Source organism: Schistocerca nitens, chromosome 9 (genome assembly GCF_023898315.1).
Source record: "Schistocerca nitens isolate TAMUIC-IGC-003100 chromosome 9, iqSchNite1.1, whole genome shotgun sequence".
Lineage (NCBI taxonomy): Eukaryota > Metazoa > Arthropoda > Insecta > Orthoptera > Acrididae > Schistocerca > Schistocerca nitens.
In genome coordinates, this window is record NC_064622.1 from 285,242,168 (window position 1) to 285,259,685 (window position 17,518).

General features: G+C 40.0%; 1 protein-coding gene across 5 annotated transcripts in view; it reads left to right on the plus strand.

Moving 5' to 3' along the window:
• The window catches only part of LOC126203488 (uncharacterized protein CG4449), a 175,252-nt gene that overhangs the window by 136,240 nt on the left and 21,494 nt on the right, over positions 1-17,518 (plus strand). For all 5 annotated transcript variants that reach the window (XM_049937816.1, XM_049937815.1, XM_049937814.1 and 2 more), the window contains exon 6: positions 5,217-5,361. In XM_049937816.1, the coding sequence (XP_049793773.1) occupies positions 5,217-5,361 (145 nt within the window). The remainder of the gene's footprint in view (positions 1-5,216; positions 5,362-17,518) is intronic.

A 17,518-nucleotide genomic window follows, 5' to 3' on the forward strand; every position in this document is an offset into this window, starting at 1 on the left:
TAGGCGGGAGGTGAGAAAACTTGGATTTCATGGCTGAGCGGCTGCTCATACGCAACACATCACGCTGGTAAATGCCAAACGATGCCTCGCGTGGTGTAAGGAGCGTAAACAATGGTCAATTGAACAGTGGAAAAATGTTTTGTGGAGTGATGAATCATGGTAGACAATTTAGCGATCTGATGGCAGGGTGTGGGTATGGCGAATGCCCGGTGTACGTCATCTGCCAGTGTGTGTAGTGCCAACAGTAAAATTTGGAGTTGTGGTTATGGTGTGGTCGCGTTTTTCAAGGATGGGGCTTGCACCCCTTGCTGTTTTGCATGGCACTATCACAACACAGGCCTGCGTTGATGCCTTAAGCACCTTCTTGCTTTTTACTGTTGAAGAGCAATTTGGGGATGGCGATTGCATCTTTCAACATGATCGAGCAGCTGTTCTTAATGCGTGGCCTGTGGCGGAGTGGTTACACGACAATAACATCCCTGTAATGGACTGGCCTACACAGAATCTTGACCTGAATGCTATAGAACACCTTTGGGATGTTGTGGAACACTGACTTCATGCCAAGCCTCACTGACTGACATCGATACCTCTCCTCAGTGCAGCACTCCATGAAGAATGGGCTGCCATTCCCCAAGAAACCTTCCAGCACCTGATTGAACGTATGCCTGCTAGAGTGGAAGCTGTCATCAAGGATAAGGGTGGGCCAACACCATTTTGAATCCCAGCATTACCAATGGAGGGGGCCATGAACTTGTAAGTCATTTTCAGCCTGGTGTCCGGTTACTTTTGATCACATAATGTAGTTGGGGCTTGCTGATCTCTGTTCACATTTAACGTAAAATGTAACACTTGTAATGATGATTCTAATTGAGATTCTGTGATTAAGCCACAACGTATTGAAGGCCGATTTTCAGTTTTAAATCGGCACCTTTTAGAGCTAGCAGGTATGCAGTCATCTTGAAATGAATTTCTATATCTGGCTTTCATCTTCATCAAAATAAGTATTTGGGCTTAGCTTGCTTTGTGATGATGCCATTGAAAAATTTTGACTTGTGTCACAGATCTACATACGTCACAATTGTTTTTGGTCAGTTCTCCAAATCTTGTGCTTGAATTCATATCATCACATAATTTTCTTATAAAATTTTGCAATTGTTCAGAAGTATCAGTGTTTGTTTCTTCTTGCTGTAAAGTGGTCACAAAATCTTGAATTAGCTGTATGAGTCATGAAATGAGAACTGCTAGAGTTTTTAGTAATTTCTTTGAATGGTTTCATTAATTCTACAAATTTTTGAACATGTGCAGATTATCATTATTGGATTTGAATGTAAGTACAAAATTAGCGAATCCTTGAGCTTTGAAAATCGTTCCATCATATAGAACTTGCTGTTCCAGCTGGAAATAGAAGAAATTAAATTAACAGATAGGATTTTCATAAAAACGAAGCACACAATACTTACAATAAAGATTTACCATAAAATTAAAATCAATTTATATATATTTAATAATATTTACCATGTTGGGCAATCCTGAATGTCAGATATAGCAGGTTGATTAAGGCATTCCCTTTGAATTTTTGCCAGCTCAGTTTATGTGACCGAGGAATGATTTAAGTAGGTAGTGGTTTTTTCAATTTAGCAGTAAGTTGTAGCAGCTACTTCTGTGATTTCGCAGCAGCTCGAATACAAAGCTGAATCTGATGTATTGTGCAATTCACATCATCAATGCCGGAAAACTGCAGTGCTTTAATTATGTTAGATCCATAATCACAAGCAATACAATGCACTGCTTGGTGATTTATGCCCCATTCTTGAAGCGTCGTTTCAAATTTTGTTGATACTAGTATGTCACCCGTATGATGCCCAGCCATGACTTTACATTCTAAAATTATAGGCATCTTGTGAAAATCCTTTGAAATACCATGAGAAGTAAAACTTAAGTAATGGATTTCCAGAATGTAGATCAGACCATATGTCAGTTGTGAAAGACATTTTTTCAAACTCTTAAGTAAATTTTTGATTTTTCTTGCCAGCTTATTATACAAGTTCTTGCACAAATATGAAGTAAAAAATTCATGACGTTACGACATATTTTGGAAGAGCAGCATTCATTATTCAGTGAAAGCCAGTACCATTGACAAAATTAAGCGATAAGTTCTGGAGAGCAATCATTTCAGCAATCACATGATCCATTTGTTGAGACTTTAGGTGTGAGGAGTCCCAATAATCATTTACTTGTAGACTTTCTTACCAAGTAAGTTGTTGTTTTAGCATATTTGGCCAGAGTAAAAGAAACAATGACACAATAAAAATAGTAAAATAAAATACCCCAAGAAGTTAAATAAGTAAAAAGTACTACAAATATAAAATTCCAGGTTGTTAAGTAGAGCACATCAGTAATTTATAACATGCCCAGCTAAAGTGGCAGTCATAAAAGGAGCATTTCTGAAACAATCTATAAATCAAGCTGCAGTTTCTTAGTAGAGTGTCAATTTATAAATATTGGATTTTATTCTTCATACTGCATACTAGGTTTCAGTAACTTATTTACCATCACTAGTGTTTATTTTAGAACTGTTGATGGTCAAAAGTTATTGACACCTGGTATGCAATATGGAGAATAAAATACAATAAAGAAATTAGCATTCCACTGAATAAATGCAACGTGATTGGTATTGGCTCAAATTATAAACAGTTACGTGTGTACACTCACTCTCCTACAGATAAATGAAAGATGGAATTCTTAGAAATGTTTTTATATAGAGTGCAATTACTTTTTAAAGTGCTCACCTTAGATTGGATGAGTGGCAATTTAAATTTTGTGGAATATTGCTAACATATATCCGTGTGCAGCTCATGTACTACAGTGGTGTATTTATTCAATGCTACAGACTATTATATGCTTATGTCATTAAGTGCTGGCACCAACAAGAAAAGGCAGATTATCTATCAACTTGTAACCAGAACTAAGGTTTGGGTGAGCTCTTTAAAATGTTATTGTATTGTGAATCATTCAGATAAAACAGTTTTTGCACCAGCAGTGGACAGAGGTCACCCTATAATAATCGAAATATATTATTAGTATTGACTACATTGTTAGATAAATATTGATTAACATTTTGTTTTTTCACCTCCACTGAAAGTTTGATAATTTTGATTTAACTTCCCAAACTCCATGAACTTCTTGCCATGTGATGATTTAAGATGACTCTTCAGTGCAGTGGTTGTGCACCCTTTTTGCGTATATAGTTTGTCACAGATTTTGCATTTGGCACTCAAATCATTCATCCCATTAAAACAATTTCAAGTGACTTGTTTTTGGTTTCATTATTTCAGTCTTAACTAATTATTCACCACAAAACCGTTGACTAAAAAACACTGTACATCATAGTAATATTATACAGCAACACAAAGTAGACTGACAAGTGAGAAAACACTGTACTTTTGTGGCAATGGACAGAGATCACTGTTTAATAATCCAATAAATGCAATAACCGCTATGGGCACGTGTCAGCTTGCTATATGCCCCACTCAACGAACTCCCATCTGTGCAGCAGCTGATGTATTGGGCCAATAAGCCCACACATTGATAATATAACCTTTGTTGAAATTTCTGATAAACTTCTGATATAAAAATGCAGAACTTGGTATGGATACGGATGTGAAAAAATGTGCAGAACTTCCCAGTTGCAGAAGCAGAGGTCTGTGGCATCACTAGCCTTTTTTAGAATTGAAATTATTAGATTCTTGCATGTACAGGATCTTTTCAGAATCTTAATTGTATGATCATAAATAAGAAAAAAAATGATATCTTGGCAAGGGATGAATTGCAATAGCAGCAAAATGTAAATATGGATAGAGAGACTCTGAAATAATTAACTAGTTTTAAATACCTAGGTGGCAGAATTACCAGTGAGGGTAGATTCTGTCAGAAGATCATATGCAGAATTTCACAAATGAAAACATTGTTCAGTAATAAGAAGATAATAACATTGAATAACAGTAGTTGAAACACCAGTATCAACAAGTAAAAACTTTTGCTAATAGTAAAAGGCTACAGGCCTTTCAGAAAGCCTGATGAAAAGAGATTTTCAATAATGAAGTAGAAAAAAAGATTGCTGTGGAGGACTGTCAGTGAATAGAACCACTGGGTTGGATACTTTTATAGACATTATTCTTTCACAGCAAAAATCGTACAAGAAAATATGTGAAGTAAGAATGCTCTAGAGAGACCAACAATTTAGTACATCAAGCAGATAGCACATAATCTAAAAGTAATAAGTGAACGAATAGAATTGCAAAGATAGAGGCAAATCAGCAGTTTCTATTTCAATGTTTTGCAGTCTGGAGAGACGTGGGATCCTGAATTATTCAATTTCAGGTTCACCATATGGGAGGAATGGTCATTAATCAGAGATATAACAGGATCACTCATTCAAGGCAAAAAAGTGTAATAAAGATGGGCTCTAAAATGCATACCTTAATAAGAGCTGTGAGCTCTTCATCTTAGATAATGTGAAACAAATCTCTTCTACTCCTAGCTCTTTCCTTTCCATATTTTTGGAGGAGGTAGTATGGAGAGGAACCACATTGTCTAGTACATATGGGCTCTAAAATGAGTACCTTAAGAGCCATGAGCACTTTTTCAGCTGAGGAGATGTGTTTCACAGTAGTGAAGGTGAAAAAGTGCTCCTAGCTCTTGAGGTATCCATTTTAGAACCCAAGTTAACTACATTTTTTTGTGCTTTGAATGATCATTCCTATCATATCCCTGAATTTGACCGTTCCTCTCAGAACATCCTGTATTTCCTTATTTTAAAATATGATGGAAAAAATGTTGTGTATCTTTCCTTCTGTGAAACTGAATGTAAAGAACTCCTCTTAACTGCATGCTCAGTTGCACTGCTACCTAATGGACAGATGTAATGATGGCTGCCTTAAACTGATAAGCTATGCCAGCTACAGTCATGTAACTTGACACATTTCAGAGAGGGGACCTATCATCGTGCATGTCCTGCAAATTGCAGGATGCAGGAAACAAGAGTCCCGTGTAACCAGAGGATTCCATCTAGATATTGTGAATGTACTTGTGGTGAATTTATAAAATTTTTCTCTATGTTTTATTACTCTCCAAGAATACAAACTTGTTAACATTGCCAGTTTTTTATTTTAACAATACTAATCTAAAATAGTACAATATATTTCCAAAATTTTCAGCATCAGATGATGAAAACTATCTTCCAGTTCTTCAGTGATTTGGAAGGTGTTACTGAAGATAAGTTGTTATTTATGCTCAATGACAAACAAATTCATCCCGATGATACGCCAGGTTCATTGAAACTAACAGTTGTAGATTTCATTGGTAAGTATCTATCATTTCTCCAGATAAAGTTTTGAGCACTTGTAGTAGTATGTTAATGGCTGTCTTTCGCAAGATGCAGAATTATCTTTGGTTGTCCATAAATATCTGACAACTGCTATTGTGCCTTTTATGATACAGTTAAAGATTTTTAATGAAAGAACCTAATATCACCAAGATTGCTCGTTGCCTTGCTAATTACATAAATTTGGCAGTTTTTAAATGAAAAGAAAATTTTTCTTTCTTAGGTCCAGTGTATTTTTCAAGACTGATTCCTTACATTTTGAAATCCTGTGAAGTTTGAAGAACAAGACTATTGTGTTCTTGTTAATTATCTTTTCCCAGATTTTATGCTGCAGTATGTGAATCCGAAAAATTTGTTTTTATGACTTTTCCTGATAGAATAGGTTTCAGATTCTTTGCATTAATTTGCAAATGGCAATCCATTGATTTAATTGTTTCTTGACCTTTTGTTGGATGTAATGTGGTTACGATTCCTATCTACTATAACCTGTGTCATTTAGGATGGTGCTTCCATCCATTGAGGAGGAGCGGCAGGGAAGTGTGGATGGGATGAGATCTGTGTGTGCTTGACAGCAGAAAACAAGCACACATAGTCTGTATTGCTGAACTTTGTTGCTGCGGACAACAGTCAGGTTCATTTGCCTATGGTACATCATATTATACATTTAGATCTATGAGGTGAATAGCAATAATTGTCATTTATTGTGTTTTTGGACTGCATTATAAGTAAATATGTAATACACAACAAAATTAACTCGAGCACAAAATGAAATCGTTACATTTGCTCGACAACTACTTCTACTCCATAGAACTGTTAAAAATGTATTTTAGGCATATATGTAGGTGTGTTTGACTATACTTAAGTGTAATCACTGTGCGTAAAGAAGAATTACTGGTAGAAAAGACTAGTGTAAAAGACTATTGTAAAAATGGTCAGTATGTTGACATATTTTCTCTGTCAGTGGACATTATAACTGTAAATTAACTCATTTGAGATGACTGTAAATTAACTCATTTGACATTACAGTGAGAGGCTTCATTTATGATCCATTGAACAAGGGAATACTGACTGATAACGTTGAAAACCATAAATATCTCAACAGATAACCCTCCCTTTCATTTTACGGCATTTTCCAATTTGTGCCTTGAAAATGACAGTAGTTTATTTGTCAAAATAACGGACTTTTCACGAATTTATCTGGCCACATTCTCACCAGTTATTAGAGCGTAAAATACTCCGGAAAAAGCCTAACTTCTCTTTGGGCAATACATTGAACATTATGGTCTGCATACTTCATAGGATAGAAATTCCTAATGAATGAAGGATAGAAAGTTCTCACATACTATGTATGCAACTGATAAGTTGACAAATACATTCTTTTAAACCACAATTCTTCAAGACCAAGATATATTATTACTTTACTTTGTTCCAAGGTCTACATTGTAATACCATTGTCACTGCTCTTTGACTTTCTGTCCGAACAATCTAACGGTAAATTTACAAGAATAGATCCAAAGCTTAGGTCCATCTTCCCGTCCCTATCAAAGTCTTCTTCGTAAAGCTTTTCAGTGTGCCGCACATTGTATACACATGGTGAAGAGGGGACATTGTCTCTTGCGTCTTGCACAAGCGATTCATTGTCTGTTATCTTGAATGTTTCTTTTTTTCTCTCCTTCACAGTCTTTAATCTGTACTCAAATTAATTCCATCAGGTTATGCTATCAGTGATATGCAGGTAAACACAAACTGTGTGACCACATTCACTCGGAAAAAGATTTGAGTTCGTACATTCTTTCGTGTGAGTCGTATAAATTAATGAGCTGCAGGAGTTCGGAACGAGTCTGGCTTGTATTGTTTGGGATATTTTCATTTTTAAGGCAGAGAGCAATATGCATTTTCCTGGCGTTTGTACTTGGTGTTTTCTCAATAGCTGAATGATAACTGCCTTGGTACATTACAATGACCGACTTTGAAACAAAGTATGGCAAGAGTATTGTTCAATGAACCATTTCTTTAAACTGACACCATTAATTTGTGAATAGTAGTCACTGCTTTTTTCTTACACCTAAATACAAGTTTACTCTCAAGAGCAAACCCAGTTATCTGAGTACCTTTTCCTACGGAAATTTTAAAACTATCAGTACTCTCACTCATTCTCCTGTGGGTCTTCTTGAAATGATTCTGATTCTCCCATGTTTCAACAAGGTAATACAACGTTGAACCACCTCCTCTTCTTTTATCATGCATCTTTGTATGGGATGTGTTTTTTACTGCACCATGTCATTTCTTTCAACTAAAAACACTCTTCTTAACAATTTGAAACCAATATCTGTTAAAATATCTTTACATCGACAAAGCACTGCCATTGAAAGCCAATTGTATCATGCTTAATTGTAACACGCTTTTGTGATATTGGATATTCACCATTCACATGGAGTGCTGTAAAACATCATTGTCAGAACCATCCATTTGTGCTACATGTTTCTTGTGATTTGAAGCTTTCCAGGCGACATAAAACCAACCTTTCATAAGGTTCCTACAGCTCTGACACTTCTGTTTACAATCCTCTTTACAGTTCTTTTGGCGAGACGACAAGCTTCTGCAGTCCACTCTAGTGTCTTCAGATGTCATCAGTAGGAGTTCTGCTTTAAAATTCAGATTTGAAAAAGTTATGAATGTGGTAAATAATCCCGCTCACCTGCTCGTGAAGCAGTTCATGTTTATTGCCATCACCTGACCTTATTTTAATTGCACTAGAACATTTACAGGTACACATTCCCAGCCACATTATTAAAAAAAAGGAAAGAAAGAAAACAATGACTGTTGAATGAGTAATTTGATTGTCGCGAAGTACGGCAACAGTGCAGCACACAGGAGAGATATCCATTATGAGAAATTAATTACAAAAGTTTAGTTTTGGTCAGTTGTAGCTATTATTACATTCCTCATATTAATGGCGTCCTTGTATCCAAATATAATGTGAAATATTAAATATCAATCCACTTACTTATGTGCAAGCTATGTCCTATTTTGAATTGTTACTTATTTCCTTTTCTTGGTTGTTGTGACCTCAGTTAGGTTTCTTACATCCTCAGTATTCTTTAAGTTCTCATGGCAGCAACAAAATTCAGTGACATAGTTGTGGTACATGTCATCTGACAAATTCGAATACTTTGAGGATGTATCACATATGGATGAGTCTTGTGTAATGAAATTTTTATCATCCAGAATTAACACAGAATTACTATATTGGTGTTACTATATTGTTTTACACCCATCCATTTTATTGGTTCTTTATCATCGGTCAACAAAGTTTTTAATGTTGGTCTTAAAAGAGCTAATTCCACACAAACTGTTACATCTTTGCATTAGTCATGGAACACTCTTCACCAAGAACATCCATGATGGGTCCAAATGTATGAAATCCATATAGTGACAGTTCTGTATGGTAGGCTCAATGTTCGAGGGCAGTTCAGTGCATGCAGAACGTGGCCATGAACTTACCAGTAGACCAGTGTTTCTTGACATTCTCCTGTGCTCCCTCACCATATGTATATACAGGGTGTCCCTCCTAAGAGTCATTAGGTGCATTTTCTCTGGTGTTCCAGTTGATATCAGTATTGTTTTTGTATTGTGTAGCTGGAGTGAGCCCAAACAAATAGTGCTCGTCACATCTTTCATGTGATGCCCATGACACGCATTTGGGAGTATGATGATTCAAACTCATGTCTGACCACCTTGATATAGATTTTTTGTGACTTCCCTAAATTGCTTCAGGCAAATGCTGGGATGGTTCCTTTGAAAGAGCACAGCCGATTTCCCTCCCCATGCTTCCCTAAGCTGAGCCTCCACTCCTTCCCTAATGACCTCATTGTTGATGGGATGTTGAACACTAGTCTCCTCCTCCTCTTCATGTGATTCCTAGTGTTGACGGAAAGTGTCAACTTGTTTCCCGTTATGAGATAAATGATTTTTAAAGTGGAATTTTAAGTGCCTGTTTGAAAGAGTGCTTCAGAAATAGTCTAGTGCAATATTTGTTTTATCAGCATGTACACTCCTGGAAATTGAAATAAGAACACCGTGAATTCATTGTCCCAGGAAGGGGAAACTTTATTGACACATTCCTGGGGTCAGATACATCACATGATCACACTGACAGAACCACAGGCACGTAGACACAGGCAACAGAGCATGCACAATGTCGGCACTAGTACAGTGTATATCCACCTTTCGCAGCAATGCAGGCTGCTATTCTCCCATGGAGACGATCGTAGAGATGCTGGATGTAGTCCTGTGGAACGGCTTGCCATGCCATTTCCACCTGGCGCCTCAGTTGGACCAGCGTTCTTGCTGGACATGCAGACCGCGTGAGACGACGCTTCATCCAGTCCCAAACATGCTCAATGGGGGACAGATCCGGAGATCTTGCTGGCCAGGGTAGTTGACTTACACCTTCTAGAACACGTTGGGTGGCACGTGATACATGCGGACGTGCATTGTCCTGTTGGAACAGCAAGTTCCCTTGCCGGTCTAGGAATGGTAGAACGATGGGTTCGATGACGGTTTGGATGTACCGTGCACTATTCAGTGTCCCCTCGACGATCACCAGTGGTGTACGGCCAGTGTAGGAGATCGCTCCCCACACCATGATGCCGGGTGTTGGCCCTGTGTGCCTCGGTCGTATGCAGTCCTGATTGTGGCGCTCACCTGCACGGCGCCAAACACGCATACGACCATCATTGGCACCAAGGCAGAAGCGACTTGCATCGCTGACGACGACACATCTCCATTCGTCCCTTCATTCACGCCTGTTGCGACACCACTGGAGGCGGGCTGCACGATGTTGGGGCGTGAGCGGAAGACGGCCTAACGGTGTGCGGGACCGTAGCCCAGCTTCATGGAGACGGTTGCGAATGGTCCTCACCGATACCCCAGGAGCAACAGTGTCCCTAATTTGCTGGGAAGTGCCGGTGCGGTCCCCTACGGCACTGCGTAGGATCCTACGGTCTTGGCGTGCATCCGTGCGTCGCTTCGGTCCGGTCCCAGGTCGACGGGCACGTGCACCTTCCGCCGACCACTGGCGACAACATCGATGTACTGTGGAGACCTCACGCCCCACGTGTTGAGCAATTCGGCGGTACGTCCACCCGGCCTCCCGCATGCCCACTATACGCCCTCGCTCAAAGTCCGTCAACTGCACATACGGTTCACGTCCACGCTGTCGCGGCATGCTACCAGTGTTAAAGACTGCGATGGAGCTCCGTATGCCACGGCAAACTGGCTGACACTGACGGCGGCGGTGCACAAATGCTGCGCAGCTAGCGCCATTCGACGGCCAACACCGCGGTTCCTGGTGTGTCCGCTGTGCCGTGCGTGTGATCATTGCTTGTACAGCCCTCTCGCAGTGTCCGGAGCAAGTATGGTGGGTCTGACACACCGGTGTCAATGTGTTCTTTTTTCCATTTCCAGGAGTGTATTATTAGGGACAGTAAAACATGAAGAATAACCAGTACTCCAGCAGTGACAGCACTACCCTGGACTACTTTGACTGGTACTGCTGAGCATGCAACGTGCTGAATCGCAGCTGGATCACCCTTTGTTATTCGTGTTTTACTGTCACTGTTAATATTTATTGATAAAACCAGTATCCTATGAGACTAATTTGGGAGTGCTTATTGAATGGGCACATAAAATTCTCCAGCATGCTGGAAGTTTTGTAAAATTATTTTGTTTGTAATGGGAAACAAACCATTTTCTGTCGTCATTGGGAGTGCCATGATGAGCAGTAATTACTTGGGCTGACTCTGCTTACACAACGCAACAACAAAATTGCAAATATCTGCCAAAACACCAGAGAAAATGCACCTGACAGTTCTTTGGAGAGACACCAGGTAAATATATTGCTCAAAAACAGTCTAAAAGACTAGTAAGGAAGTTGCAGGGTAGAATGTGATGAGAAATAACTCCCTCCCCCCCCCCCCGTCCCCCTGTCCCCCATTTCCATGATCATTTTTTCCGGACAAGAAATTGTGTTTATCACAATTTGAAGCTTATGCTTCTTAATTTCGATATGCAAGTGAATGCTTGTTGTCTTTTATGAACTTTCAACAAAGTAACATTGGAGAAATGCAACCAAATTTTTGCATGTATCTTGGGTAAGATTTCAGAGATAACATGAATTGTGGAATTTGTGTGTCATCTCTCGCACTGGCCTATTAGCTGCCCCACTTACTCAGTGAATTACATAAATTTTGATATATTTTCTAGCTGTCAGTGAATGCTCATTTGGAAAGAAATTACATATTATTCACATTCCTTGTGATAATTGTGAATATATTTAAAAATTCATATTACGAAGAAGATGCCTAAAAAAATTATTTTCGCAAATTCTTTGTGCCCACAACTAGGGACTTCAAAATGTAACATTTATTGTGGGTGAAATTAGCATTTGTTTATGCATTTTTTAAATGACTAGGTAGTAGCTTTAAAAGATTGCCGTGCTATGTGCCTAAAAGTGAAATCGATTGCAATAAATAAATAAATAAATAAATAAATAATTCACCATGTTGGGTGGAATGTTTGCTTTCGCAAAAAGTCCAACAGTTTTGTCTCAACAGTATCTACATTTATACTCCGCAAGCCACCCAACGGTGTGTGGCGGAGGGCACTTTACGTGCCACTGTCATTACCTCCCTATTCTGTTCCAGTCGCGTATGGTTCGCGGGAAGAATGACTGTCTGAAAGCCTCCATGTGTGCTCGAATCTCTCTAATTTTACATTCGTGATCTCCTCGGGAGGTATAAGTAGGGGGAAGCAATATATTCGATACCTCATCCAGAAATGCACCCTCTTGAAACCTGGCGAGCAAGCTACACCGCGATGCAGAGCGCCTCTCTTGCAGAGTCTGCCACTTGAGTTTGCTAAACATCTCCGTAACGCTATCACTGTTACCAAATAATCCTGTGACAAAACGCGCCGCTCTTCTTTGGATCTTCTCTATCTCCTCCGTCAACCCAATCTTGTACAGATCCCACACTGATGAGCAATACTCAAGTATAGGTCAAATGAGTGTTTTATAAGCCACCTCCTTTGTTGATGGACTACATTTTATAAGGACTCTCCCAATGAATCTCAACCTGGTACCTGCCTTACCAACAATTAATTTTATATGATCATTCCACTTCAAATCGTTCCGCACGCATACTCCCATATATTTTACAGAAGTAACTGCTACCAGTGTTTGTTCCACTATCATATAATCATACAATAAAGGATCCTTCTTTCTATGTATTCGCAATACATTACATTTGTCTATTTTAAGGGACAGTTGCCACTCCCTGCACCAAGTGCCTATCCGCTGCAGATCTTTCTGCATTTTGCTGCAATTTTCTAATGCTGCAACTTGTCTGTATACTACAGCATCATCCGCAAAAAGCCGCATGGAACTTCAGACACTATCTACTAGGTCATTTATATATATTGTGAAAAGCAATGGTCCCATAACACTCCCCTGTGGCACTGACTATGCAAATGTAGACGAGATGTGGCTCAAATTCAAAGATATATAGCAACAGCAATTGAGAGATTCATACCTCATAGATTGGCAAGAGATGGAACTGATCCCCCGTGGTACACAAAACAGGTCCGAACTCTGTTGCAGAGGCAACGGAAAAAGCATGCGAAGTTCAGAAGAACGCGAAATCCCGAAGATTGGCTAAAATTCACAGACGCGCGAAATTTGGCACGGACTTCAATGCGAGATGCCTTTAATAGGTTCCACAATGAAATTTGGTAGAAAATCCGCAGAAATTCTGGTCCTATGTAAAGTACACAAGCGGCAAGACGCAGTCAATACCTTCGCTGCGCAGTGCCGATGGTACTGTTACCGACGACTGTGCCGCTAAAGCGGAGTTATTGAACGCAGTTTTCCAAAATTCCTTCACCAGGGACGATGAATGGAATATTCCAGAATTTGAAACACGAACAGCTGCTAGCATGAGTTTCTTAGAAGTAGATACCTTAGGGGTTGCGACGCAACTCAAATCGCTTGATACGGGCAAGTCTTCAGGTCCAGATTGTATACCGATTAGGTTCCTTTCAGATTACGCTGATACAATAGCTCCCTACTTAGCACTCATATACAACCGCTCGCTCACCGATAGATCTGTACCTACAGATCGGAAAATTGCGCAGGTCGCACCAGTGTTTAAGAAGGGTAGTAGGAGTAATCCATCCAACTACAGACCTATATCATTGACGTCGGTTTGCAGTAGGGTTTTGGAGCATATACTGTATTCAAACATTATGAATCACCTCGAAGGGAACGATCTATTGATACGTAATCAGCATGGTTTCAGAAAACATCGTTCTTGTGCAACGCAGCTAGCTCTTTATTCGCACGAAGTAATGGCCGCTATCGACAGGGGATCTCAAGTTTATTCCGTATTTCTAGATTTCTGGAAAGCTTTTGACACCGTTCCTCACAAGCGACTTCTAATCAAGCTGCGGGCCTATGGGGTATCGTCTCAGTTGTGCGACTGGATTCGTGATTTCCTGTCAGGAAGGTCGCAGTTCGTAGTAATAGACGGCAAATCATCGAGTAAAACTGAAGTGATATCAGGTGTTCCCCAAGGAAGCGTCCTGGGACCACTGCTGTTCCTGATCTATATAAATGATCTGGGTGACAATCTGAGCAGTTCTCTTAGGTTGTTCGCAGATGATGCTGTAATTTACCGTCTAGTAAATCATCCGAAGACCAGTATCAGTTGCAAAGCGATTTAGAAAAGATTGCTGTATAGTGTAGCAGGTGGCAGTTGACGCTAAATAACGAAAAGTGTGAGGTGATCCACATGAGTTCCAAAAGAAATCCGTCGGAATTCGATTACTCGATAAATAGTACAATTCTCAAGGCTGTCAATTTAACTAAGTACCTGGGTGTAAAAATTACGAACAACTTCAGTTGGAAAGACTACATAGATAATATTGTGGGGAAGGCGAGCCAAAGGTTGCGTTTCATTGGCGGGACACTTAGAAGATGCAACAAGTCCACTGAAGAGACAGCTTACACTACATTTGTTCGTCCTCTGTTAGAATATTGCTGCACGGTGTGGGATCCTTACCAGGTGGGATTGACGGAGGACATCGAAAGGGTGCAAAAAAGGGCAGCTCGTTTTGTATTATCACGTAGTAGGGGAGAGAGTGTTGCAGATATGATACACGAATTGGGATGGAAGTCATTAAAGCAAAGACGTTTTTCGTCGCGGCGAGATCTATTTACGAAGTTTCAGTCACCAACTTTCTCTTCCGAATGCGAAAATATTTTGTTGAGCCCAACCTACATAGGTAGGAATGATCATCAAAATAAAATAAGAGAAATCAGAGCTCGAACAGAAAGGTTTAGGTGTTCGTTTTTCTCGCGCACTGTTCGGGAGAGGAATGGTAGAGAGAGAGTATGATTGTGGTTCGACGAACCCTCTGCCAAGCACTTAAATGTGAAATGCAGAGTAGTCATGTAGATGTAGATGTAGACTTTAATGTGTGTAGACGTCTCTCCATTGAGAACAACATCCTGTGTTCTGTTTGCTATAAACTCTTCAATGCAGCCACACAGCTGGTCTGATATTCCGTAGGCTCTTACTTTGTTTATCAGGCGACAGTGCGGAACTGTATCAAATGCCTTCCGGAAGTCAAGAAAAATAGCATCTACCTGGGAGCCTGTATCTAATATTTTCTGGGTCTCATGAACAAATAAAGCGAGTTGAGTCTCACACGATCGCTGTTTCCGGAATCCATGTTGATTCCTACAGAGTTGATTCTGGGTTTCCAAAAACGACATGTACTCGAGCAAAAAACATGTTCTAAAATTCTACAACAGATCGACGTCAGAGATATCGGTCTATAGTTTTGCGCATCTGCTCGACGACTCTTCTTGAAGACTGGGACTACCTGTGCTTTTTTCCAATCATTTGGAACCTTCCGTTCCTCTAGAGACTTGCGGTACACGGCTGTTAGAAGAGGGCAAGTTCTTTCGCGTACTCTGTGTAGAATCGAACTGGTATCCCGTCAGGTCCAGTGGACTTTCCTCTGTTGAATGATTCCAGTTGCTTTTATATTCCTTGGACACTTATTTCGATGTCAGCCGTTTTTTCGTTTGTGGGAGGATTTAGAGAAGGAACTGCAGTGCGGTCTTCCTCTGTGAAACAGCTTTGGAAAAAGGTGTTTAGTATTTCAGCTTTACGTGTGTCATCCTCTGTTTCAATGCCATCATCATCCCGGAGTATCTGGATATGTTGTTTCGAGCCACTTACTGATTTAACGTAAGACCAGAACTTCCTAGGATTTTCTGTCAAATAGGTACACAGAATTATACTTTCGAATTCACTGAACGGTTCACGCATAGCCCTCCTTACGCTAACTTTGACATCGTTTAGCTTCTGTTTGTCTGAGAGGTTTTGGCTGCGTTTAAATTTGCAGTGAAGCTCTCTTTGCTTTTGCAGTAGTTTCCTAAATTTGTTGTTGAACCACAATGTGTTTTTCCCGTCCCTCACAGTTTTACTCGGCACGTACCTGTCTAAAACGCATTTTACGATTGCCTTGAACTTTTTCCATAAGCACTCAACATTGTCAGTGTCAGAACAGAAATTTTTGTTTTGATCTGTTAGGTAGTCTGAAATCTGCCTTCTATTACTCTTGCTAAACAGATAAACCTTCCTCTCTTTTTTTATATTCCTATTAACTTCCATATTCAGGGATGCTGCAACGGCCTTATGATCACTGATTCCCTGTTCTGCACTTACAGAGTTGAAAAGTTTGAATCTGTTTGTTATCAGTAGGTACAAGATGTTATCTCCACGAGTCGGTTCTCTGTTTAATTGCTCGAGGTAATTTTCGGATAGTGCACTCAGTATAATTTCACTCGATGCTCTGTCCCTACCACCCGTCCTAAACATCTGAGTGTCTCAGTCTATATCTGGTAAATTGAAATCTCCACCTAAGACTATAACATGCTGAGAAAATTTATGTGAAATGTATTCCAAATTTTCTCTCAGTTGTTCTGCCACTAATGCTGCTGAGTCGGGAGGTCGGTAAAAGGAGCCAATTATTAACCTAGCTCGGTTGTTGAGTGTAACCTCCACCCATAATAATTCACAGGAACTATCCACTTCTACTTCACTACAGGATAAACTACTACTAACAGCGACAAACACGCCACCACCGGTTGCATGCAATCTATCCTTTCTAAACACCGTCTGTGCCTTTGTAAAAATTTCAGCAGAATTTCTCTCTGACTTCAGCCAGCTTTCTGTACCTATAACGATTTCAGCTTCGGTGCTTTCTATCAGCTCTTGAAGTTCTGGTACTTTACCAATGCAGCTTTGACAGTTTACAATTACAATACCGGTTGCTGCTTGGTACCCGCATGTCCTGACTTTGCCCTGCACCATTTGAGGCTATTGCCCTTTCTGTACTTGCCCGAGGCCATCTAACCTAAAAAACCGCCCAGTCCACGCCACACAACCCCTGCTACCTGTGTAGCCACTTGCTGCGTGTAGTGGACTCCTGACCTATCCAGCGGAACCCGAAACCCCAGTGTATGATGTGACAGTCGACTGCAATCAAAAAATTCAACTATCCAACGGTTGAAGAGCAGTGCTGTGATATAAGCCATGCCACAGTGTCTTAGGGCTGGTAGACTACACCCATTGTTTGTGCGTCTGTGAAAGCAGAACTGATCTTAGGGATCACTGATCCCTTCCGATGTTGTTCGAGTCATACTGAACCCTGTGATGGAACAAGTTTAGACTCTTCACATATTTCAAAATAAGAAAAGAAAACAATGAGCAATGCACAACGCAAAGAAAAGTAGAGTGGACATAGCATTTGATAACGGCTACCGCACAATTGCTTGCTGAAGTTGGTAGCATCATAAACGAAATAATTCAGGGGCAACCTCTACCGCTGTCTTACACAGTTATAGTTCAGAACCCTCCTGCCCCACCTAAAACTGTCATGTTAAAATGTCCACATAGTAACAACTTAAGCACACAGACAAATGTGTATATTTCTACCTAGTGACTACACTAGATGATAGAAGTTGTAGGACACCACCTAATGTTGTGTTGGACCTCATTTTGC